General features: G+C 37.0%; 1 protein-coding gene across 2 annotated transcripts in view; it reads right to left on the reverse strand.

Moving 5' to 3' along the window:
- Window positions 1-17,780: 17,780 nt before the first annotated feature.
- Lim1 (LIM homeobox 1) overlaps window positions 17,781-27,678 on the reverse strand; it is a 154,197-nt gene continuing 144,299 nt past the window's right edge. The window contains exons 6-7 of one of the 2 annotated variants that reach the window (XM_036362075.2): window positions 21,424-21,697; window positions 17,781-19,784 (exon numbers count right to left, since the gene is read on the reverse strand). In XM_036362075.2, the coding sequence (XP_036217968.1) occupies window positions 19,483-19,784; window positions 21,424-21,697 (576 nt within the window). In that variant the 3' untranslated portion in view covers window positions 17,781-19,482. The remainder of the gene's footprint in view (window positions 19,785-21,423; window positions 21,698-27,678) is intronic. The other variant, XM_036362076.2, reaches the window with a different exon arrangement.

Consider the following 27,678-nt stretch of genomic DNA (forward strand, 5'->3'; position numbering starts at 1 on the left):
AAAATATTTGCATTAATTTCTTAAAAAAATCACATGTTGACTGATATAAGCAGTATGAAGGACTGAAATTCGGAATACTAGGAACTGCATCGGCATTTAACAGGCGTTGTAATGTAAGGGTCAGATTCTGTAGATTTCTAACACGAGCTCCTCAAAGTGCCTTGCAACAAGTGTAATAAATTTTGAAAAAATCGTTTAAACTTTTAGTCATGCTAATGATTGCATTGACCAACATATGGACGCACAGACAGACATACGGTATTTAATTCGTCTCGTCATCTTGATGATTTGAATATTTGTACTTTGTACCTATATCGATTAGTTTTAAGTGCCACAAACAATAGTTAGATAAACAAAATTAGCAAACCATGTGCAACATATTATAGGACTATAGAAATAAAACAACATGGTTCATATTTCATCACTTTAATCTTATTATAACTGTACGGCATGTTATTTACTTTTGGCGTATCATGGATATGAGACACTCTTGGTTTATATACCACTCTTAATATTTTGTTAATTCAAGACTAAATTCTTAAAAAAGGGAGTTTAAACAGTAAGGTTCAATGTTCAATTTGAAAATTCAGAAAAAGCGTGTCGTAGCAGCCGATGTGGTACGAGTTTAAATACCGTCTAAACCACGGCCACCTTTAAGGAATCGTTTCATGTTGTTGTTGTCTCTAGATTACAACATACAGTTTCAGATTAAAATAATATTTACTCCTCTTTACTGAAATTATCATGAGTTGATACTACTACTAACTCTCTCAAAAATCGATACTTTTGATCTTTGGATTTTTTAATTTGTGGTTTCTGTTAGAACCCGTCAAAGAAAATCTAACCTTTTATCGCAGTTTTTTTTACATTATGCATGCACTTTGAGATATTCTTAATTTTAAAAATCCGCGGCTTTCTCTGAATTGAACCTTTAAAAATTAATATTTTAGCACTTGTAAAAAAAGTTGAGCACCACTGCACAAAAATCAAAACGTATACACTTATATAAATATTTATGCTGAACACCCTGGAATTCATCAAGCATCGATGAAACTCATAAGAGCCAAGCCTCTGATGTTCAAAAATTTCCCTATTAAAATTGAGCACCAACAACAAAGTGCTGCGCTCCTTAAACAACAGCGCCGCACCAATGGAGTGCGCCATCAAAGCTGTCTGTCAGCTTTTCGATGCATCAATGAAAGGTAACAGTGAAGGGAAACTTAAGAAAATTATCTTGTAATTATGCGCAACGACATTAATTTCATCAACTGCAGCCGTGTGGCCAGAATGTTGCAGTAAGCCAACCAGCGCCACTGCCAGCAGCCGCAACAGCAATCCGGGTGCCGGCAAGTCGTGGCGGCCTCTGGCCGATTTATAGATGGCAATGCATATGCTGGTTGGTAGGCTCCTGTTGCTGCTATGCGGGCCACTGCTATGCTGATAGCTGCCTATCATCGCTCATCATGCATTTTGCGAGTGTTTGTATATTTGTATGTATGCGCTTGTATTGCTTCGTTGCGAACGGTTAACCGAATTAAATGTTGAGTAACCGAAAATAATTGCGATTTCATCACCGAAATTCTTGTAGTGACATGGGGCATTCAATCAATTTACGACAAGTAACTGCTGGATTGAATTTTTGAGTAACGGCAAGTATATACAGCAGCTTGTATATATTATTTGTTGAGGTTTTGCTGTTTCGATTACGGAGATTTTCTTGTATCTGTTCGGCTACTTGCTTTCTTAATAACTCGTGAATAAGCTCGTTAGTTTTTCTGAGTGCAAGAAATATTGTTAATTACTTCTTAATTTCATATAGTTATTATAACATACAATTAAATCATCTGTTGAATTTTGTTTTATTAAACTTTTAAAAATTTTGTGTCAAAACATTTTTAATTATAATTTTTTTTTTATATTTTTCATTAAATTATTTTCACATATAAGTTCGTTTTTTATTTACTTATTATTTTTTGAAATTACGCTTACATGAAATCTATACCATTTATACGTATTTGTTCAAAAAAATTTATTTATTTTTGCTTTTTTAGCTTTATATACTCCAAATTTTTTAGGTTATGTTTGTTATATGCATAATTTATTACTTCAAACCATTTTTATTTTAAAATAGATATACTAGAAACGATCTGATCAAAATTTAAATGAACTGAGCATTTTAAACTTTATGTAAATATTATCAGTATTTAGATTTTCTTAGGTTAGTATAACCTTTATATAAAAAATCATTGGTTAGTTCGATTTCAATATTCTGTGTGGGTGGCTCAATATCATATCGGTGGATATTTCGTGTTCGAAGCGTGTCTTCGGCAAGTGTAGAGTAAGAGTAGAGCCGTAGAGTAAGAGTCTTAAAATAGATAATTGCCAAACTTCAGCCACCTCATTCGCTAGCTTTGGCTGCATGAGAATTTTTCCTGCTTTCGAAACCCAAATACTTGCTTCGTTGTACTCGCCATGAGCCAAAAAAATGATAGCCATTAAATAACAAGAAATAAGATTCCGTTTAAAACCTTTGAAAAGTGTAGAGATATATCGTTGACCGGATCATAAAACAAGGTTACTAGTTTGAAGAGTATAAAAATATATACAATAAAAAATGCAAACCGTTCTGCTTTTATAGTTTGTGCTAAAATTAGTTTTAATCTAAACAAGACAAAACATTAACTTCTGTTGCACCGATGCTATAATACCCTTCTCAAATTCAAAATATTCTTTATAAGCACTTGATTCCGATCGTACAGTTTGTATGGCAGCTATATGTTATAGTGATCCAATCTGAACAACTTTTTCGGAGATTGCACATTTGCCTTAGACAATAACCCACGCTAAATTTGATGAAGATATATCCTCAAATGAAAAAGCTTTCCATATATAATATATGATATGCTTTAGTGATTCCGACAAATTAATAGCTTTTTGGAGCGAAAAAGAGGTGTGCAAAATTTCAGATCGACATCTCAAAAACTCTAGTGACTAAGTTTTTGAGATGTCGATCTGAGCGCATATAGAGCCGCCAGACGGACATGGCTAAATCGACTCAGCTCGTCATGCTGATCATTTATATATGAAAAAGTTTCCGACGTTTCCTTTTAGTTGTTACAAACTTCGTGGAAAACTTAATATACCCTGTTAAGGGTATAAAAAGAATGTTTATCTGGTTAGTAGAGCTATTGAATACATCTTGAGAATATCTTTAAAGTGGTTCTTCCTATGCAATCTATATTCATCCGATTGTATTGTGTTTCGCTGATGTATTTGGTTCTGAATACCACTCTCTTCGAAGGTGGTTAAGTTCTTGCATGCGAATATCTTTCCTAAGTGTCGAATAAGTGTCTTTTTGAGGTTAAATATGTTTTTTATCGAAAAATTCGAGCTCAGCATGCTCTTTAATACACATTGTAAATAAACGATTTTTTCTCTTCTTCTTAATTTCTGAATAGTCCTGCTTCATTTAAGGTCCCAAAAAAACTGTGAAAAAATCGCCACGTAATATGGTTAATTATTAGTAGTATTATATTGCATTAATAATGTTTTACAACAGACTTCGACTGTGTATCCCAAGATTGGTATGCTGTACCTACTTTTGTTGAGCTCATGCTGTTCAAGAGTTTTTTTTTTTTACGAAAACCCAAAAGTAAATGATATTTTTAAACATTAAACAGAAAACACTTGAAAGCTCATAGTTTTGCTGAAATTCCTAGTTTGTATAAGCTCCTTGCTTCTTCTACTCATCGAAGTAAACACTCATTTGCTTCTGCTTCAATATATAAGTCGTAGGTATGATTATGTATTAGCGACAGTCACCGTATGCAAGCGTAAATAATTTAATAAATAACATTACGTTACGCCTTAATGTAACACATCGAAGTTGCGAAAGTACCATAAAGGGGAGAACACATGCATACATAACATATACCATATACAAAGAAACATACATTTATAAGTGGGCCAAAGCATGTATTGTGGTGTGGCATAAGTTTTCTTAGCTGTTGTGGCAACAAGGCAGTGTCATTGTGTAGATTTCCAACTAAGTATGCTTCGTTGTATATATGTGTACATTTCAGCAAAATACTTTTCGTTTAATATGCCAATATACGAGCATATCGTGAATGTTCTTTGTAGCTTTACATCATGATTTTCCAACCGCCCCAACCAACCCGTCTGCTAGTCCATCATCTGAATGGATATATTTCATCTACGTTTTCGTTGGAAAATGATGCTTTAACGTAATTTATTATTTGTTTAGTATATATAGCTTCTACCTTGCCATCCAAGTCCATAAACGCCCCGTTTTGCTACTCATTTATTTACCCCAGTTTTCTCTTTATTTCGCATTGTCTTTATTTTCGATTACTTGTGCCGATATATCGCATTAATTTCTTGCCTAACAATTTTAGTCTGCGCTCTCCTCTCATAACTGTTCTTCATATTAATTGTCCATATTAAGTAACTACAGTTATATGCACAGATATTTTTAGCATACTTTTGGTAGTCATGAACATTTTTGGTTTCATATTATAAGCGTACAAGCACAGTTCGTTTTTCGGTAGTGTATTATACATGTTGTAACATTTATTACGTCTTCGATACAATTAATTTCCGTTCATAATTTTCTTTATCATTCACAAAAGATGGAATTTTGCAAAATTTGCGTACTTTGCAGAAAATACTTCGGTATCTGCTTGTGTGAGGCATATAAATAGACGGCAAAATTTTAGTCTTCATGAGTATTTGATTCGTAAATAATTTAGATATTAGGGGTAGACATAAAGGAGGGCAATAAAATTTCAGATTGAAGTTAATTTTGATTATGTTAGTGTATTTCTGAAGTAATTGCTATTACAATGCCATAAATATTTATGACTTACCAGATTTAACAGATTTTACTATGGTTAAGTTGACTTGGGGTGGGACGTTAGGTAGAAGAAAGATAACTTTAGAATATTATGGTGATACCCATTTTCTCTATCTTTGGTTCTTTGCTACTAAAAATATTGACTCACAAGATGACATATTGCTCATAACCAATTTCAAGCACTTTTTGGTGAGCTCAGGTTAAAAATAAACGAAAGCTTGATAAAAGCTCACTCAAAGTAGATATTTTTATTGGGTCTTGTCAATAGACGTCTTCTACTATAGCTTTGGTTGCAATGCAAATCCTTAATTTAAAGTGAGGTGGAAGGAAGGGAGAAAAGTTATTCCACTGTGAAGAACCCTCCAAAGTAGAGTCCATGTAATCGGAATCGACCCAAAATGATATTCGGCAAAGGACCGTCGGCCACTCAAAACCACCTCAGGAATGTTTTATACTACGAACAAGTTTAGAGAAATACAGTCGTGTTGAGAGTTGAGAGAGATAAAAGCCCGGGCGCGTTTCGGTTACGTAGACCCGGTTCTGTGAATTCTCAAGACAGTAGTCCCAGCGTAATTTCAACAGAACCGGATAAATTTTGGCTGAAAAATTTCAAAAGCAGATACGAGATTTTTTAAAAATCTTTGTAACAACCTACACAAAGTGGGTCTGAAATTCCATATATACATACAGCCAATATATACCTCACTCTTTGACGTTGGATTTACGTTCGAGACTGCTGGCATCGAATCACACGACTGCGATGGTGGACCCTCAATATATGTATGTAAACTACTTATAGCTTCAAAATTCTATATACCATAGTTGAACTGTGACTTAAGACTCTATATACGTTTTTTGCTTTTTCTCCCGCAAGGTTTATTCAAATTGCCAAGACCCGTTAGCGTGAGGAGCTGAGTTGATTTAACTACCTCCGGCTGCCTGTCTGTTTTTAGGTATACACGCGAATTAGACACTCAGTTTTTGAGTTATCGTTCTGAAATTTTGCCGTTGTTCTTTTATATCCAAGAAACTGCTTATTTGTAGGAAACACCGATATCGGACCATTATAGGATATAGCTTCCATAGAGACTGACCCATTAAAATCGAAATAGAGAACTTGTTATACCCTTTTAAACTATAAGAAATGTATTATAGCTTCGGTGCAGTCAAAGTTAATATTTTTTCTGGCTTTTGTTTTAATTTTGTTTTATTCATAATTATTTTTTATATATAAATATATTTTATGATTTTTTCTACATTTTTAAAAGGATTATCTAATACCCGAACGCAACCAAAAGCAATTTAGGTCAATATTCTCTAGTAAACTGTGGCGAACTCCAGGAAACGACCCATCAACTTCACTAACAGATAGTTAAACAACCGCAAAAGCTTGCGTGGAACGCTGTGTCCAATTGGTCAAATTCGTCCGCCTTCAATTCGCAAGTCCGCAGCTTAGAGCTCCTTTACCAATTACTAACTTTGCCCAACAAGCGCGCACTAATGCGAGCGTTCACACATGTATGCCCGTTTGTATGTGTGTACGGTCAAATAAAAAATAACGAAACTTTCCGCAAAAGCGCTGTCAAAAACTTGCGTCGAGGTGTCAAAGTGACAAACGTTAATGCCGCGTGCAACAGACCGAATTACTAACTGGACGTTTCTCCATTTCATTAAATGTGTATGTGTAGGTGTGGCTTTTTGTGTCGGTAGAAAATACCTAGAATTGCTGAAGCAACTACAATAGACTTGATAGCTGACAGCCAGCGCACCGGGGGTTGTGGAATGCAACTTGCAGCGACTGCAATAATGACAATGACAGTGACAGTAGTGGTGAGCAAATCCGATTGCGTTTAGTCCGTTAGTTCGTTTTGCGGTTATTCCGCACACGCACACAAACGCGTAATTTCACACGCGCTGCACAGGAGCGCTTACGCTGTTGTGGTCACTTAAACACAGATATTGACAGCGCACGCTTTCGATTTCGCATATACTTGCCAGTTGTTTTTGTTGTTTGCTACCTAAAATTACCACATATTACGACCATCAAATATTAACACATTCGCTTTTGAAATGCTAGCTCGCTTGCGTTCGCGCGCGTTGTCCATGTTTCACGTGACGCGCGTTTCTGCTGTTACGTGACGCGGACTGCGCTGACCGCCTAGCGCGGTGAGGAAAGGTGCTACATTGACAGTTGTGATGAGTATTGCGTGTTAATGCCTAAGCATGCAATGTCATGAAAAAAAGCTGAAACTAGAAATGCCGCCAGCAATGTCAACGGTAGCCGCAGCGGCAATCAAAGGCGCTGTGTCCGCATACGGAGTACTCGTGCGCGCGCTAAATGCGGTATGTTTTCTACTTTCGTGTGCCGCCGCGCGCAGTTTAGTCTTACTTGCGTCCAGCGCGCAAATCATTTCGTGTCACTCATTCGACGTTTTCCCAAAAAAGCAAAACTAATTCGTTTCACTAGCGTCCGTGTTACGCTTCGTGCGGCCGTGCGTCACTGCAGCGTCGCGTTTTTGATTGCATTTTAACGGCTGCAGCGCCTTAGTGACGCAATGGCGCTACCGCTGGACTATTCTAGTTCCACCTTTTAGTCACTTACAGTTGGTTTCAGTTCATCACTACACAGTGCGCTTCCTTCGCATTGCGTGTTGCACGTCCTGACTTGCTTGCTATTTGTTTGCGTGTCTCTAATAGTTTGCTTTGACTTGATTGTTTGTTTTATCTCAGTCCTCACACATTCGAATAATTGTTTACTGTAGTTATCTTTTGTAACGCTCATTAAAATTATTGTTTCACCACATTATTATCACGAATACTCGGAGAGTTTTTTTTCAGTTTTTCTTTTAAATAATTTTTTTTTAACAGGCTATGCCCCTGAAGGAAGTGGTTAGTCAAAAGAGTTGTTGTTAATTGAATAAAAAATTGTACAAATTATATGAAATTGAGTTATTATACCGTTAATTGTGCGCTTGTGCGGTAGAAAATTGCAAAAAGGAAGACATAGGACTAAGAAATCATATGGTAGTTGTTGTACCAGTGAAAAGAAAAGATGATAGCTTTTTCGATTTTGAGCATGTTTAAATTATTTTGATGTAGAGCTTACATCTCAAAAGAAAATTGGATAAATACCTGCTGAAATCAACGAACTTTTGACTTTTCGATACCATTTCGGTAGTAAGATTTGTCTTTTGCTTCAAAATACGCCTCAAACGCGGTCTAAGCATAAGAAAAAGTCGCTCAATGTGGAAGTATTCGAAGCCTAAGGCATGCAACATTGCGCGGCAACCACTTTTTACGAAGCTTTCGTATTACAAAAAGTGCGGATTGGACATATCGTTACTTCGCTGTATTTAGGGTGTCAGCTCTCTCGTTCAAGGTGGTTATATGGTCATTATAATTATTGTAGTTTATGGATGTTTTCAACCGGAACTACCTCTTTCCTACAAATCACTTTGTATCGAATCTTTGTTTTGTCATGCGTAGAGTTTGGATTACATTAATAAAGCAATTTTCTTCATTAAAATAAAGTGTTTCTTTTGAAATTCCTTTTTTTCCGCGTTTTTGTTTTTCCGAAATGCCTAAACCTTCGTCACTGAAAGAACTGAATTGTATGCAGAAATATTGAACGAATTGACGGTTATCATTATAGTCACATTCTTTTTTGAAACTCAAGAAACTTTACTTTTACTCGTTCATATATCTAAAAAAATTCAAATAAAATTTATGCCTATTAATAAAAACTATGGTTATTTTTTTGCTCCGCTTTCCTACTTTTTTTTAAATCTGTCTCTTTGAACTACAATAAAAAAGCTATTTCACTATGGTATGCAATTTTTGCTTATGGTTGACCGTTGACCCTGATATACTGATGAGTAATCATTACCTGGAGTATGAATACGATGCGCATAAGTATAGATCCGAAATATGCTTCGAAATTTCAAAATCACAATGTTGAATACAAACGGTCCTAATGAGTATGAATGTATAGATAAATATGAACAAAAATAATACGCTCTTTAGAGTTTACCTTTCTTCATTTTCAAACGATCCGAAATTCTGAAAACCACATATTTGGGTAAGAGATATCTTTATCTAAACTTATTGAATGTATAAAAGGATTTCCGAAGGACCAACAATCTCACTTTCATAACCGAAAGCCTAGCAATTTGTTAAAACACACAAAGTTCCCGAAATATTGTTGTGTTTTCAGTAAAACCTTCGATTATTTGTCATTTATCCTGATCTTCTTCGCCAGATACGGCCGAAAATGGTTCTACCGTTATGTTTCAACCTCAGTCTGGCAAAAGCTGGACAGTTGAAAAGAAACTATCTAGATGATTCCAACTCGCCTTTCTCTATACAGCTTTGGCAATTTGAATCCGATAAGAAAGGTTACATTTTCGGATGTGAACCTATTGAACAGTGTCCATTCAGAACACCACGTGATTAATCAGAAGGCCACTTGCATTCCACTTTGGTTCAAAAGGATCTCGCAGCCGCTCAAGTTTTGTTGTTGATCAGAGCTTGACAAGCAGATAGGAAGCTCATAGACCTAACACTAGAGCGCAAGAGGATAGGAATATTTGTATACAAATTACTTTCCTAAACAACCAGTGCTGGTATAGCGGGAGTTTACGTCGTCTCAAACATATAAACTTATTTTTAATTTGACAATATATCTTCATAAAATTTGGCATCTATTACCGGCCAAGGCATCGCTACAATCTTAGAAGAAATTGTTCAGATCGGACTACCATAGCAATGCTATGGCATAGTATATAGTTGCCATACATACTGACCGATCAAAATTAAGTACTTGTATGTAATATTTTGTATTTGTAAGTGTATTACAGCTTCGGTGCAACCGAAAGTAAGGGTATTCTTGCTTTTGAGATCCTTTAGTTTTTACGCCCTCTTTGTAGTTCCATTCCGCATCTACATGTCATGATTCCGTGAACTAATTCTAAAGGTAAATAATTATACGTTTCAAACGCATTGCAAATCGATATTTCGACATAAATACATACATACATACCGCTACACATAAGTAACTATATGAAAACATATTCACATATGTTCAATTGGCATTACGTGATGACAACAATCGTATGTAATATTTATATTTGTAATCCTTTTTGATCGTTCAACGCCCCAATTCGACAACTCTGACAGCTACAACAACGACAACAGCTACAATTTGACAATGACAAAGGACACAGCCACACACACACGCGCACACATTTGTAAATACATACACACAGGCAGGGAAGGTGTTGCCACATGCGTGAAAAGGGCAAGTGTAAGCGGCCGATGCAAACGGGGGGAGGAGAAATGATTTTGTTGCTCAGCTGGATTTAATAGTTTTCATGGATTTGATGTCTTTGAAGTAATTTCGTGGTAATGTTCACCACACAGTTGGAAAGCGCGAATGGTCATCCTTTACTGTAGCAAATAAATAGGCAATGCAATGTTTTTTATTGTTGTTGCATTCGCTACTACGCTATGCTATGCTCTGCGCTGTTATTGCTACAATTTGTTGCACGTACGATTTGTGTTAGTGTTGGAGCTGCATTTGTATTGTTGTACGATTGTATGTGGCAAACATTAAATTTAATGACCGCTACCGGTGATACGAGTCTGTTCCACGACGCATTACACATATACACCTAGACATGCAGCGAAACATGCAAACGCTGCGTAGGATTACGGCAGATGGACGGACAAAAGCGCTGATAAACAGACAATCAAGTGAGCAGACAGACACCGTCAGGCAATTACACACACACACACACATACATCAACTTGCGGCAACAACCAACAAAACGTCATAGGGCAGAGCAACTGACTAGCAACGAATTAGTTTAGCGTTGTGCACACACTCACAGTTAAGCGGCAGGCAGCGGGCAGCGGGAGGCCAACGCCGAACGGTGCAAAATGCACATTTATCAATCACAAATGTGGACACATGGAATCATCATTATCATCAGTCAGTCAGTTTATGGCATGCCGACAGGGCCAGGCTGGGTCGGGCTGGTTCGGGCGCATAGCAATGCTAGACACGCCGGTGACTGGCAGTCATTTGTGCATCACCGCCAAGCATGAACACCCTTCTGATAGACAAGCAGGAAGGAAGGTTGATGGGCTAGCAGACAAGCAGCCCTACCGGATGGCGGCAGACAGTTCCGACATTTCGGTACAAAACCAACAATGCTACTTATTTTGTGGGCTGTAAAGGACACAATTGGTTGTAGTTGGAAATTTTCGACGAGCAATATGAGTGCACAGTGGTTCATTATCGATATCTGTTAGTGCTGCATAATATATTGACGGCTTTGTAGCGGAAACGATTTTTCCCATATTTTTTTTTCATATTTAATCAAGAATAAAATTTTTTCATTTGTGTTCTACTACGATTTTAGGTTCTGAACAATTTTTGTAGACAATTTTTCGTCTGTTCAGTGGGATTATTGTAGTAATATCTAGTAATCATACCGTCTGATCAAATTTGACAGGGAATGAAAAAAAAACCATATTTTTACGTATTTTAATATAAATCTTAATTATCGCTTTCAAAATAGGCTGCTGTGCATTTATCGGCTGGTAATGGTCTTCAGTGCATTAGTGAATTTTCGTATATTTCGGTTTCGCTAGATTTTTGGGTATTTTCGTTGTCATATTCATAAACCCACGGCTCGTCACCACTAATGATGCGTTCAATGAATGTATGGTCTTTTGCTACGTTGACAAGCATCTTTTTGGTGACATCTATTCAACGGTCTTTTCGAAAAATATTCAGGTCTTTTGGTATGATTCTAGCCATAGCACACTTCATATTTATGTGTTGAGTCGATCTAAAAGCGATATTGAAACCCTCTGTATCCCTCTGATGCCAACACGATGATTTTAAAGGCCTGTCTCGAACTTTTTCGATATTAACTTCATTAACAGAAGTGGATGGACGATTCGAATGAGGCAAGTTTTCGATGACTTTACGACCTTCGCTGAATGATTTGTGCCACTCAAGTACCTGTGTTTGTGACAAAGTAGACTCCCCAAAATATTTCTGGAAAATTTCCAATGATTTTGTGGCCGTGATTTCATTGGAAACACAAAATTTCAAGTAAATTTGTTGTTAAATATTTTTTCATGGAAAAATTCGCTTTTCACAAGCTTCTCTTGAGGCAAATTTTTCACCATCAAAATCATTCGCCATAGTAACATGTAGTAATCACTTGATGCCAGGTTCGAACTATAGGGTGGATGCCGAAAAACGTCCCAACTTAGCTGCCGGGATTTCTACCGAGCCACTATCGATGTGTGTGTGGTTTGGCGTTGTTTTGATGCAACACAATTCCTCTCCTAACGGTGAAAGCATACCGCTACTGGGTGATTGCTTCCTTCAGGCGGTGCAGTTGTCTGAAATAATTTGGTCGCAGGTTATTAGCTCATAGTAGATGATTCCCTGCCAATGCCACCAAACACATAGTTAAACCTTCCAGACAGTTCACGAATGTTTCCCTCGACGTTGTCGCAAATTACCACTTTTAATCACCAGCAACCATACGCTTTTGAAATAGAACGATTTTGTTGCGATTCAGCAGTGATTCGCAGATGGAAACTCGGTCCATGAGTACATCGAGCTTCCTTTTGTATCCAGCTCTATTCAACCGATGGTCACATGAAAATCGGATTGGACGATTTCCAATATTTGACTGATCGTAAGTGAATGAAAGTCTGCAGTAACTTACTAAATCACATTTAGACTAGAATACTAAGAGTTTGATATTTCACAAAACATAACAAAACAATAAGTGTTTTCGAGTTATTCAAGAAATTACCACTGTAAAATTTACCGAAAATCGTGAGATTGAAGGATGAAATGCTGAAAGGAGTTGGAGGGGTGTGATTTAAACGGAAATCACTGAAGTGTGTGTGTCGATATGCAATTATGTACGTGTGTGTCTGTATATGTGTAGGTGTGTTGTTCGAGTGCGTGTTCAACAACACGAATTATGTGCAATCGAGACAATGGAATGTGACGACCCAACGAGCCAACGCAAGGACCCACAGCACAACAGCAAAGCGGCCATCAGAAACATGACAACAACAACAGTACAAACTGCAACAAAAGCAAAGATTCTAACAGCACTAGGCAGCATAAACATGAGTGCCAACAACAAATAACAACATTGATGAAAGTTCCAACATGAATGCGAACAACACTCGGCCGATCCACAAGTGACACATGAGCGCCTCTAAACACACACGCACGCACAAACACATATGCACATGCAGACTAGAGCATTGACTCCTCCTGTTGGCAGCAATGTAATGTTTGTCTGCCTCGCTGGTCAACTTCATCCAGTTAAAGGTTTTGTTGCACGCTGCCTAACCCACAGCCTGTGTCTGTCCGTCCGAGCATAGAGTGGACAATGAGACTGCGAGACGGACGCTGAATGGCTGCTTTCCTGCTTCAAGCACGTTGACAGGGCTGCATTGAAAGCGATGTGGTGCGGTGTGGTGAGGTGGTGATAACGGCATGCATAAGGACATGCTGCATTCGGCTTTTGTTATTTGTGATAGAGATATAAGCGTCGCTTGCAACGCTGCAACGGTATAACATGCAACAGCAGCATTTGAGGGCGCTTCGCCTTTGAAGTGCATCCAAAATGTACACACATGTCAGATGAACTTCGCGTCACACCAACACATCTGCACTGGTGCTTTTGCGGCACCATGTGGCAACATTGACATTGCGGGTGGACATGCGAGCGCCATTTGAAAGCGTTTCTATCTGTATTGCATGTTGTTTTGATGCATCCCAGTGTAGCGACCGTGAACTGGAACTGTGGTCAGGCGTGTGCTTTTGTCCGTGTGTGTCTGTGTGGGTGTGTGTGTGTGGGTGACTATTGCATTGCATTTGCGTGCAAGCGCACAGGTTTGCCATTTAATGGCTGCTGCATTGGACACATGACAACATACAAATGTCCAGCACATAAGCATTAGCGTTTGTTCCGGTGTTGCATATGTGGCATGCGCGTAGTAGTGTGTCTTTTGTATTGCATTGGGTGTATTGCATTCAGTGCGCCTTAATATCACTTCAATCGCGATAAGTATAGTACAGATATAGTTTAAATGAATCAGTCCGTACTTCGAACCATCTCTTCGTCTCTTTCTTTAAGTTAAACTAATTTTTTTTGGAAAACCATAACGGTGGTCTATTATATACCATTGCCATTCTTCAATTCGATCATCCTCTTATTTTCCGCCTTGAATAGAATCGCTCCATTATTAAGTATATCTTTTCTTAAAAAAATATTTTATTCGATAAACGTTTCTCATTTGTCTTCGATGCTGAATTTATTATTATCTTTAGAGTGAAACTGCAATCTTTGGGTTTGAGTTTCATATGAAGACCACATGTGAAGGCGTTTAACTTTTCCCACGCCATTTTCACAACTTCAATTTCACTTTTTTCATTGCAGTACTATTTTCCTTTATATTTGATGCACATAAATGAATGTAATATGGCGTTCTACCCAAGTAGCATTTTTCATAGTTTTTTCGAAAAGTGTTGAATTTTTAGCAGAATTAACAGAAAGAACAACCATACATATAGCTGATATATTGTAGCATGATAGCTGATGAGAAATGATCGTATTCAGTCTAAATCCTCGTAAAGCCCAATCCTTTATTTGTTCCGAAATATACTGGTAAAATATAAGATAGTTTACTCAACCTAGGTCGATATAACATTCCTATTATAAAAATTGCATTAAAAGTACTCAAGTAATGAATGCACCCTTTCTCAGCTCACATTTATTCTATACATTTTTAAATATAACCAGAAGCTGCTCCGCCTGATGCTGCCACTATTACATATGCATATCGTGTAGAAGATTCTACAAGACGGCTACTGTCAAAATGTCAGCCGCACTCGTAGTTTTTTTTCCAACGCATGTATGAGCGAACGTGTCCGCGGATTTTATAAAAATTAATAAGAATCAATATTGATCGTAAGAACGATACGATTTTGGTTTTTGGAAGAGAAATCGCGCAATGAAATCAAATAGCAATTCGATGTAGTATACGGTGACTCTTCTTATTCGATGGTGGTTATTGGTTTAAAGAATTTCAACGTGCTGTCATAGGAATTTAATTCCGTTTTTGACGAGCCACGCCAAGTGGTTGGAAAACGGCTACCACGGAGGATAACCTGACAAATGTCGATGATCTCGTATTATCAGACCGCCGATTTAATTCTTGAGACATAGCCAAAAATAATAGGTTTCTTAAAATACTGTGTTGGTCATATTCTTTGATATTTGGCAGGATAAAGCTGTCGCCCCGATGTATGCTGCAATTGCTCACTGCAGATGACAAGGACAACAGTTCACAGCAGTTTTTGATGCTGTTTAAGACTAATTCGAAGTAGATACATATCCGTTTCGTAACTGTCGACGAAACATGGATCCCCTGACATCTATCTTGTAAAAATACTGGGCCTTTAAGGTTCTCTTTATTTTGGGAAATATGAAAAAGTGACACAGTGCCATGTTCACGAACAAACAACGAAGTATGAGCTTTTATCGAACGAAAATCGCCTGACATACAATTACACCAGAGACCAAAGAAAAGTCGAAATAATGGACCCAGCGAACCCTTTTCAAAGAAGGCGAATACTGTATTATCGGCCGGAAGTTGCCCACATTCTTTTCTGGAATTCAAAAAATGTGATTTTTATCGACTACGTGAAGAAAGGTAAAATGGTCATAGGACTTTACTGTGCAAATTATTGGCCGAGTTGCGAAAATAACAGACATACACATCCGTCGTCTCCACGACCAATTGGCCTGGGTCAGGCATATCGTTTCAAAAAGAGACTTTTTGTTTTTCTTTTGTTGGGTAAGTACTTATTGAACCACTACCGTATGCTACACTATTTTTCTCATATGCTCACAAATTGTGAGATTGTGTAAGCTCCTTAGTTCCAAATTTTTGGCATCAATGAAAATGATTGGTGCATCGTTTCCGATCTCTGCTACTGTCATACTTACTCCGTATCTCTTTTTTATCTTACTTTACTCTTCCTCTCTCTTTCTTTTCCTATCTCCCTCTGGGTTTATTTTCGCAACCTGTTGCTACGGAGTATAATAGTTTTGTTCACCTAACGGTTGTTTGTATCACCTAAAACTAATCGAGTTAGATATAGGGTTATAGGTATATATATAAATGATCAGGATGAAGAGACGAGTTGAAATCCGGATGACTGTCTGTCCGTCCGTCCGTCTATCCGTCCGTCCGTGCAAGCTCTAACTTGAGTAAAAATTTAGATATCTTTATGAAACTTGGTAGACATGTTTCTTGGTACCGTGAGACGGTTGGTGTTGCAGATGAGCGTAATCGGACCACTGCCACGCCCACAAAACGCAATTATTCAAAAACAAATAAATTGCCATAACTAAGCTCCACAACAAGATACAAGACTGATATTTGGTATACAGGATCACATTAGGGAGAGGCATCTTCAGTTGGAATTGTTTTTTTTAAGTGAGCGTGGTTCCGCCCCTAATAGGTTTAATGTGCATATATCCTAAACCACTAATGCTATAATAACCAAATTCACTGAAAGCAAATGCCTTTATGGTTGAAATCGGGTGGCAACTCCGCCCACTCCCCATATAACGGTACTGTTAAAAACTACTAAAAGCGCGATAAATCAAGCACTAAACACGCCAGAGACATTAAATTTTATCTCTGGGATGGTATGAGATGACTTTATAGGAACCGCGTTTAAATTAGTCAGTGGGCGTGGCACCGCCCATTTTTAGGTGAAAACCCATATCTTGGGATCTGCTTAACCGATTCCAACCAAATTCGGTGCATAACGTTCTTTTCATATTTCTATGTCATAATGCGAAAATGGGCGAAATCGGACTACAACACCACGCCTTTTTCCCATATAACACCATTTTCAATTCCATCTGATTCTTTCACTTTCCACTATGCATATCAAGCAACAATGATTATATCGGGGTAAAACTTCGCGTGAATAATGCGTTTGAAGTATGCCACCTTGTGACCAAAAATTGTCTAAATCGAGTCAGAACTGTTCAAGCCCCTAGGTAATGAATATGTGGACCCCAGTGCCTATAGCTGACTTTTTACCGAAAATATCGGTCAACATAGAACAAGGCGGCAAGATCCACAAAGAAATCTAAAACGAGTATACCATTTGACTTTGCGAGAGTATAAAATGTTCGGTTACATCCGAACTTAGCCCTTCCTTACTTGTTCTAAGCAAATTTAGTAACTTCTCCGACCGAAGTTCACTTATTAAGCAGTTGGCCTGATACCACCTAAAAACAACTGTTATATTCTTTATCCTCTCTCTCTTTTTGTTTATTTTTTTCTTGGCCATTTATGGTAGGTTTTAGATAATTTTATACCAATTTTTTGTCCTTCCTTCTTATTATACCCTAAACAGGGTATATAAAATTTGCCACGAAGTTTGTAACATCCAGAAGGAAACGTCGGAGACCCTATAAAATGTATACATAAAGGATCATCATGATGAGCTGAGTTGATTTAGCCATGTCATGAAATTTTGCACCTGTCCTTTTCTCACTAAGAAGTTGCTCATTTTTCGAAACGGCCGATATCAGACCACTATATCATATAGCTGCTATACAAACTGATCAATCGGAATCAAGTGCTTGTGTAGGAAACTTTTTTATTTGATGTAATATCTTCACAAAATTAGGCACAAATTATTATTCAGATCAGATCACTATATCATATAGCTGGTGCAACCGACGTTACGTTTTTTCTTGTTTTAAATAAAATTTAGCCTCTTCTGCATCCGAATGGCTTTCTTTCCTACTCTTTAAAGTAAAAACAACCGTTATATTCACATTTTAGTTAACAATTTGTTTATTTGAATTATATAATTTTTTTTGTTTTACGTTTTCACTTGTTATTTGTTATCATTCACGACTTTCATATTATTACCGTAATAGTTTTGCTGATAAATATAATATCATATTTATGCATATATGTATATATATCTTTATATATATATATATATATTTATTTATAATTACTTACACATTAAGCTAACACTAAACTCTTTATACATTTTACAATACATTTTTTTTCATAATAATAAATTTTCCATTTCATACTTCTTCTTAGTGGGCCTTGCTCGTTTCACTAGTTGCTTTTTTGTTTTTTTTTTTTGTTATATTCTTCCTGGTTTTTTCTTCTTCTATATTAATATCAGCATTTTACATATATGTTTTTGTATATTTAATATTACATAGGTTTCACTATTAGCAATAAATTATACAGCTTACAACTACATAGATAAATAAGATACTCAACTGAAACGCAAAAGGAAGTTGTGCAGTGGGAAAGCATAAAAATTGCATACATACATACATACAAACATTCATATAAAATTGAAACTAGTTAGGGGTGGGGGAGGAAGTTTATACAAAGTGCGGTGCGTTGTTTGACAACAATTTTTTTTTTAGAAAAAGGGGGAGAAACAATGAAAAAAGTAAAATTTATATATAAAAACACTAACAACTCAAATTAGGGGCAAAGTATTGTTTTTGTTTTTGTTTTGTGGTACATTTTAGCAAAAATTTCTTTTGTTGCACATTCAAAGTGGATTCTGGTTTGTTTGGATTTTACATATTTACTAATTTTATTTAAATATATTTATATATATTTAATTAACTGCTTGATTTTTGCTTTTTTTTTGTTTTTGTTAGTGCCACAAATTTATGTTTCGGGTTTATCTAAAGTTTGTTTTGTTTTTTTTTTTTATACACAAAATACAAATAGGCTTAGCTTAGATGCTTATGTGTGTGTGGTTGTGAGGGTAAAGAGCTGTTTGTGTAGTTGTTCTTGTATATCTATTAATTTTACTGCGCGCTTTTTATTTTTGTGCTTTCTTATAGAAAATAAATTAAATTTATTTTTGGCCATTTTTCGGCTGGCTTTTCTCGCGCGCTGCTTTTCTACACCATGTATGGTATGTGTGTGCAACATATATTATCTAGCTGCCAAATCCAAGTCACTCTGAGCTGCGTTTACATGTGTGAATACGCCGATTATTTTTGATTTTTTTCCACTTTTTACATTCAATAAAATTTACATTGCAGCAATTTTGCTAGAAAGCAAGCATCTATATATGTGCTAGAGGGTAATGCGCCGCCATTTTGTTTTGTTTTCTGTGGTTGCGTCGCGTTTAGTTGCCAGCGTGTGCATCACCATTGTTCCAACAGCTCCAATTGTTCCGGCGGTAGAACTTCTTGCTTCAGCTGCAGTTGCTGTTGTTGTTGTTGCTCCACTTGCGGTTCATTCGCTAGCAAGATCGCCGCCATCGTTTCTGCTGGCGTCACTGCTATTGTTGTAGTGCTAGCAGCAGCTGTTGATGGTGTTGGCAGCAGAGCGGCTGGCGACGGCTGCGCTGCCGGCGACTGTAATTGCAATTGCGCATGGTGTTGCTGTTGTTGTTGTTGTTGCTGGTGTTGGTGTTGCTGTTGTGCGCTCAAGGTCTTCAGCAGCAGCAGGCGATTGGCCAATTGTTTTGTATATTACCAAACCAGTCCTTCGTTTTGCATATTCGATGGTTCGCTGAAGTTCGCCGCTGTCATGAATTCCGGTGATGCTGAGCGCGGGCCATTCGATTGTTGTGCTTGCTGTTGTTGTTGCTGTTGCACTTGCTGTTGTTGTGCTTGTTGTTGCGCAGCCAGTAGGTGTTCAGGTGGTGGCGGTGGCCCCCCAGCCGATTGTATGCTCATCGGTGGGCCACCAGCTTGACTGAGGAATTGCGATTCGGGTGTGAGACCAAATTCATTTACCATCGGTATGGGGCCGCTGTGATCCATGGGACCGCCTGAAAGTGTGTGAAGAGAAAGAGAGAGAGAGTGGGCGTTAGAAAATGTGGCTTTTTGAAAAACGTTGGAGATTAAAATTTAAATTAAGATTTTATTTTAGAGGGGAGACGTCATTTAAGCTTGAGCTACAAGTTTGTCCGATTTTTTTTTAGAATTAATTGTTTTTATAGACGCCTTAAAGCGCAATGCTTCTATAGTTTTCGAAGAGTGGGCTCATCTTAGGAGAGGAGCGTTAAACCAGTTTAAATTTTTAAGTTTGCCAACATTCTAATTTCTAACCAGCCTAATCTTATTTCTCTTGTCGAGCTCCAATCTGACCACATTTATTGAGAAATTGTGGATCTCACAGAACACTTCTTGAAGCACAATGCTTCTAGAGTTTTTGAAGTGTGTACGCTTAGTAGGGTAAAAAAAATTGTATTTTGCAAGTATGTGAATATTCTAAGTTTTCTCCAGCTTAAACTAATTTCTAGTAACGAGTCCCAGCTTCACTAAATTTTTTGAGAAATTTTGGAACTTTTAGATTTCTCGAAGCATAAATCTTCGATATTTCGAAGTGTGGACTTTTAAGGGGGTTAAACCAAGTTTCCAGGATTGTCATTAATCTAATTTCTAGCCAACCTAATCTAACTTCTAGTACCGAGAAAATTGTTTAAAAGTCGTGTTAATCTAGGCGACGAGATTGGCGCTTTTTAAGAGTGAAATTACTGGAAGAATTTTAACCGTACATCTTGGTTGGGTTTTCATCGACATTAAGAGGCGGCCTGGCATTATCGTTTTCGAATGACGTTTTTTATTTAATGGCATAAATGAAGCTACAGCGTTGCACATTAGATAATTCTCACAGCAATCACGGGCCCATTCTCAAGTAAATCGGTTTAGATCCAATCTTGCCTTGGGAATTTTAAAGTGATAACAATTATCAACTATGGGTCGAAACCATTTCTAGTTCGGCATAAAATTTCCAACCATCAGCAAAAGCAGAGTTCTGTTAAGGTCTGGCGGATCTCGGTAGGAAATGAAACGTCTCTGAGTGTATTGCTGTCAAGAAAAAGCTTTTAGATTTCATAATATCCACCAAACTTTCTAAAACTTATATTACTATAAGACTCGTTGTTATTTGGCTAATTAAGGCTTACGCCCAAAACTGATTAAAAAATGAAAAAATGTTCACATTGGTTGGAGTGAAACTATAATACTCTTTCAAGAAGATATCTTGTCAAGAGACTTGATTTTGATCGGTCAGTTTGTATGACGACTATATAATATAGTTGTCCGATGTTGGCAGTTCCAACAAATAAGCTGAAAAGGACGTTTGCAAAATTTCTGTTTGATATCTCAAAAACTGAGAGACTAGTTCGCGTATATGCTTGCAAAAGTGTAAATCCCTTTTATATTTAAATGGGACTATGCTTTGCTACAACCAATATAACAAAAGAAGGAAGTCACATCTTCCCGATGGAGTTTATAGATTTGTAATATATACGATATTTCTTGGAATAAACCATGGACTCATATCCCTAGCAAAAATGATTCACCTGCACTCTTATAAGCTTAAAGCTCTACACACCTCTATAATTACATATGGTAAGGTAAATATACTACAAATAGATAATAAAATTTAAAAAAATTACTTACAAAACCTACCTGGTGTATTGAATGGCATTGGTCCACCCGGATGTCCTGGAAAGAATGGCCCGTCATGCGGATGAAACGGTGGACCACCATAGCCAAATTCGAATTTGCCATCAGCAGCGAAATAAGGGAAACCAGGACCATCGTCGAGACCACCAGGTGAGAGATTCATGGGGAAGCCGCGCATTTTACGCGCACCGCCAAAGAACGGTGGACGTCCCATGCTGGTGATTTGTTTCATGCGTCGCTCCTTGGAACGTTTGTTCTGGAACCAAACCTGTGGCGGCAAAGAGAAGAAGAACGTGGAAAGCAATTAAAAACTAAGTCAATAAAAATGGTTGCAGGTGGTGAAGACTTGAGCCTAGAGCAGCAGACATCGACATATGTACGTACACAGACACACACACACACACACACACACACATAAATACTTGGAAGAAACACATAAGCAGCAGTTGACTTGCAATATAAAATTGTGGCGGTTATGCGGATACGTGTAGCGGGTATATATACATATACTTGCGGTCCTTGCGGTCTGTTCGGCCACATGTTCGCACTCGGACGGCTGCTATTAGCTGCCTGACTGTTATGAATTAGTAATGGCACATCGGGACATGGGAAACCACATTAAAATACGCGCGCTTACAACCTTAAAACGGAGGTGTAGAGTGTGGGTCTTTTATGTTGGCCCACCTCGACATTCAAGCGCAAACATTTATGTCTATGCATCCTCTATTTTTGCCACTCTTTGTTTTCTTTTTTGTTTTGTTTTTGAATTTTTATCAAGCTTGTCTTGGCTTCTTTTGTTGTTGTTTTTATTGTTGTTGCTGTTTTTGTTTATGCACTTCTTTATTTCAGTGTAGACTGTTTATTTGCGCGCGCCACAAAGCCAACCACCAAAGCGCACACTAACCAAACAAGCCGGACTCTGCCCAACTGTTGCGGAGCGCCTGCCCGTGTTCATGTCAAGTCCAAGCGCATACGCGCCATATCCATGTTGCACACGTTGCCTTGCGTTGTGTTGTGTGCGCGGCGTCGGGTCAAGTCAAGTGTGTTGGCAGGTTTATGCGCCAAATCGCTGAACTTGACCAACAATAAAAACAACTACAAGCGATAAAGATTTAACAACAGCTATCTAGCTGGCAACAAGCACCAAACACAACAACAACACCAGTAGAAAGAGCAACAGTAACTATAAATGTGGCCATATAGCGTTTCTTATGTTGATCCCACATCATCAACGCTTGTGAGATTATAAAATTTTATGATCTTCCCAATCGGTTCGCATCGGTGCTGCCATAAATGTGTGCGTTTATCGCTCGACACTTTTTGTATTTATTGCAATTTTCTGTATTTTGTTTTTGTTGGTCTTGTTCGCCGTTGTATTACTGCTGTTGTTTCGCATTTATGACCTGTTTTGTTGTTGCCCATTTTATACGGTAGGAAATACATGGATAATTGCTCGCATTCAACATTCACCAGCAACCGCCACACCAAAGCAACAACAAGCGACCAAACAGTAAACTTTTTGCAGAAAGGATTCATTTTGGTTTTAATTTTTTGTTCAACCTCGTTTTTGTCTATTTTAGACGTACCGACAGACATAAAAATCTGACGCGCATTTCAACTGCTTTTAGGGTCTATGAGTGCACCTCGATTTTGAGTAAGCTTTGCTGGTTTTCGTATATACAAGTAGTGGGCCGTGGAACAGTGTTTAGACAAATATTTTTTAGAACTTTATTTTCGAATAGACCTTAAGAGTTAAATAAATATTTGTCTATAAGTAATCGCGAGAATTATATTCAATATTTTTTCAAATCAGCTATTTAAGCATCTTATTCAATTACAATAATATTTTCTTCAAATATATTCAAAAATATTTTTTTAAACACTCGCACACTATCTTTCTCAATCTTTCTCACTCGAAAACTATTTTCTTTCTCACTCGGTAACTATCTTTCTCTCTCGCCTACTCTAAATATTTCTCACTCACACACTATCGCTATCTCTCTCTCTCTCTCTCACGCGCGTCTTTTTTAATCGAATTCTAAATTTGTGGGCATAATTTGCTAATCTTAAGAATATGTTGACCAAATGCTTCCGCAGAGCAAGGTATAGTATGTAAAAGTATTTTTATGCCGGTCACAACCCAGTAAAACTCAGGGCTATTTGTTCTGTTTTATAAGATAATAACCAATATGGATCAAATATTCCAAATTATTTTTCATAAAATTAATTCTTTAAAAGGATTGAAAATTTAGAGACTTTATATCTTTAGAGAATAAGGAAACTGAAGATAAATTCAGGTGGGATTAAAATTTTGTAAACTAACTAATGGTTGCCGCGAATTTCGTTTCATAAACCGTCTATATGCTTCTCCATATACTAGTTATGTATCGAAGAGTGGCACTCCCATATCTTTTCTTAGCTTATATACTCGTGCTTTTTGAATAATAGAACTATACTCTAGAACTATACTCTAAGACTCTAGAAGAGTCCTTTTCTGTGTTTAGATGTAGTACTCTGCTTCTATAACGGTATTATTTTTTCCCTAAAGTATTGCTTTATTTAAACACAACATCAGCTAATAAAGCACTGTAGTTTCACTCATACTTCACCCTCATATTGGCTGAGTAGTCTAAATCAGCACAATCGATCAAGCTCAAAAGAGAAAGAGGGAGAGAGAAAGACATTTAGGGAATCGAGAGATGTTATCTTATATAAAAAAAAACTCGACTGTGAACAAAATGGTCTAATAACTTCGTTAATGAATTTCGACTGCGTAACTTATTTTAACCGTTAACTAGTTATAGTTTTTGGGGTCTAAGAATTTTCTTTTAAAGATCTTATGAGAACACTTCAATATCAATATTTTTATTTTACTTTCTTGACTTTTAAACACCCCGAATTGTTTTTCCTAGCAACCCCATTTCTCTGCCAACCATAAACCACTGTTTGACCCCTAGCAGCCCACTGCCGATATTTTGCGATTTTTTACTGCTAAATTAGCGATCATGTCGGCTTAGTTTCTGTGCAGTACGCTGCCGCCACAACTTCTTATTGTTCGCTCATTTTATGTGTTATGTAGTTCAGCGTGGTCTTTAATGTCGGATTTTCGCTGTTTATATCTTTCGCTGTTGTCGTTTTGTTTTCCACGTTGTTTTCTTTCAGGATTCGACGACATTTGCCTTTTACGCGCATATTTGCTGGTTAACGACAGTGCGCCAAAGATTCTACCAAATCCGTATTTATGCGCCAAAAATTTCATATATCAAAATTTTAGTGGCATCTCGGAAAGCACCGTAGTACTTTTGGGTTTTCGTTTTTTGCGGTTGCTAGTTTATACCTACATTTGCTTCTTTTTTTTATTATTCGGTTACCTTTTTTGCGTTTAATGTGCGCCACTGCGTGGAATTTTGAATTTTTCTCAATGAAATTTTTTGATTTATGTCTTTTAGCTTGCGAAAACGTCATTATTTTTATGCGTCAATTTTTTAATTTTTAAACATTTATTTCTTCAATTTTTGCTTGAGTCTCTCACACAGCCGCAATGTGTCGACATTTGATGAATATGCAGAGGGTTCGTGAAGTAAACGACTTCTTGAAAATGCCCACTAAACGCATTTCGTTTTGTTGTTTAAATAGTTTCCAATGAAATTTTCGCTAAAATTTGTTTTTCGTTTTTGATTTTTGCAATTTTTTACCAAACTCTCGCCGAGTTTATGTTTTATTAGATCATATTTCCTTGCGCCCTGACTGGCAGTCCATATATAATATTTGTGCAGTTCATTTGAATTTTATTGTGCTAGAGTCGGCTTTTGTGTGTGCAGCTTTCGGCGCTTGCAACAATAATTGTTCGCGCCAAGGTGCTGCCAACACTTTTATTTTCGTGGGAGAATGACCGTCTGTCTGCATTTTTACGCTTCGTTACTTAGTTGGTCTGTCTATCTGTCAGCTGTGCTACTTCCTGCTGTGCGCGCAGGATTGATGTGTATTAATATGTTGTCTTCTTTAGTTTTTGTTGCCTTTTTTTGTTGGTTTTTAATAGCGTGAATAATTATTATTTTTGAGAAGCTCGGTAGTAACGGATTTGAGCGCTTAGTATTTATTTCTGTTTTCAGCAAATTTAGAAATGTATGCAACAGTTGAAGTGCTTTGTTTGACCAAAATTTTTTGGGATACGTTTCGCAATGTGTCTTGAAGAGAATTTTATCACGATTTCGGTCAGTTTTTGTGCTTAAGCTTATGAATTTGTTGTTGCGGCAGCGTTATTCAAGTTTGGAATCTCTTGTTCTTTTTTCAATTTCGTCAATGTTTTAGACTCATCTGATCGCTTTTAAATTTTTCGAGTTTCATGTTTTAAGTAGAAAACTTAGGCATACGTCAATTAAGGATTCAATCTTATCTTACCTTTGACCTCTCACAATTTTTTTAGCATTGTTCCGAGTGCCATATATGTACATACAAGGTGCATTCCAAAGTAAACAGGACTTTTAAAAAAAGACAGAACAAACGGTTTTATCGGCATAATCAATTATTTTTATTCAAAATAGTCTCCTTCTGCTTTAATACAGCTTTTTGCACGGTCCAAAAGCATGTCGAACGAGTGTTTTAGCTCGTTGCCCGGTATGGCCCGGGCATATGCATAACGCTTTCCCTTTATCGGCAAATGCATTTTTCCGAAAAGGTAGAAGTCGCACGGTGCCATATCAGGCGAATACGGGGAGTGATTGATTGTCAAAATGTGATTTTTGGTCAAATAATCGGCCACAAGCCATCTTCGCGATATTCGGGCCGAACACGTCGAATACGGCGCACCAAACGCTTCAAAACTCCAAGGTAGAATACCGCATTATCGTTTTGGCCGGGTGGAACAAATTCTTTGTGGACAATACCCTTGGAATCATAAAAACAAATCAGCATTGTCTTCACTTTTGACTTCTCCATCGCCATAAACTTGTTTCATCAATTGAAACGTTTCGGTAAAAGTTTTACCAATTTTAAAACAAAATTTAATGTAGGCTGTTTGTTCGAAGCTCATTTTCGTACCGATGACAAAAACATACTGACACTTAAAACGCAATAACTTCACTTTCAATAGATGAAATGTCATGAAATTTTTACTGGAAGTCTATAAAGGATAGCAGATTCTAACGCACTAGTCGATATATAGATGGCGCCACTAGAGTTTACTTTGTTACTTTTTTTACTGTTTCCTTTGGAAAGCACCTTGTATATACGGGAAAGAAAGGAAAAGTACTGCGAAAGTCTGTTTAGATAAGGAAGTGCATTTCGGCATTTCTCTACTAACGACAAGTTCTATTACCAAAGAAAGGGTTGCGAATTCCAAATCAGACAAGGTTTGTTTTGAGAATTCCTACCATGTCTATTGTATAAACCACTTGAGAGATCGAAAAACTAGTTTCTTCGATATACTTTATTATACACATCAACTATAAAAATAGTCTAGTATATAATAAAACCATACAAGTATTGTAGTTTTCAATTTGAGTGGTTTAAAGCTGAACTGTAGAGAATTCTAAAAGAAGTTTCTCTTCAAATTTTCTTTTAACAGAGGTTTATTATATAACATAGAATTATAAAAACCTGAATTGATTTCAGTAGCCTGTTTCTGGCAGTTTAGAGTGATAACTAGCCTTGATAATATTTACTTACTTCATGTGTGAGGCCGCTCAGAACAAAACTACCGTATTATGAGGTCTGATCTCATGCGCTTTTATTTCAGACTCTCTATTGAGTTAAAAAAAGTCCTATTCTGAAAATTGTAAATTCTAACTTCATTTTTCTTGAGTCTTCAATTCACATTTTCTGACTTGTTATTAAATTAATTTTTCTTTACTTAACTCTAACGGCATAATTAATAATGCCGCTCAGATGTACATTGCAGGCAGCGCTTATATTCGTAAGAAGTCTTTTTGGTAGTGAAAAATAATTAGTACAGTCTTAAGCTTTTGCCAGTTCCTCCATAAAAATGCAAATATAACTAATTTCGCAGAAAAACTTTCAATTCAGCTTCTAACTGTTGTTTCCGTTCATTCGCGCCTACTTACTAACTATTAAGCTTAAATATGTAAAATCTTTATTGATGCGTGCGTAAATGAGTTACGATGACTGCCAAAAAAGGATTTTGACCTCACTAATAAGTAGTAATTCTACAAGACTTTTTTTTAGCAATAAAGTATGAAGTTCGTATGAGTTAGAGTAATACGATTCATACAAATTAATGGACGCCCAGTT

The sequence above is a fragment of the Bactrocera oleae genome, chromosome 5 (genome assembly GCF_042242935.1).
Source record: "Bactrocera oleae isolate idBacOlea1 chromosome 5, idBacOlea1, whole genome shotgun sequence".
Taxonomy (NCBI): Eukaryota; Metazoa; Arthropoda; class Insecta; order Diptera; family Tephritidae; genus Bactrocera; species Bactrocera oleae.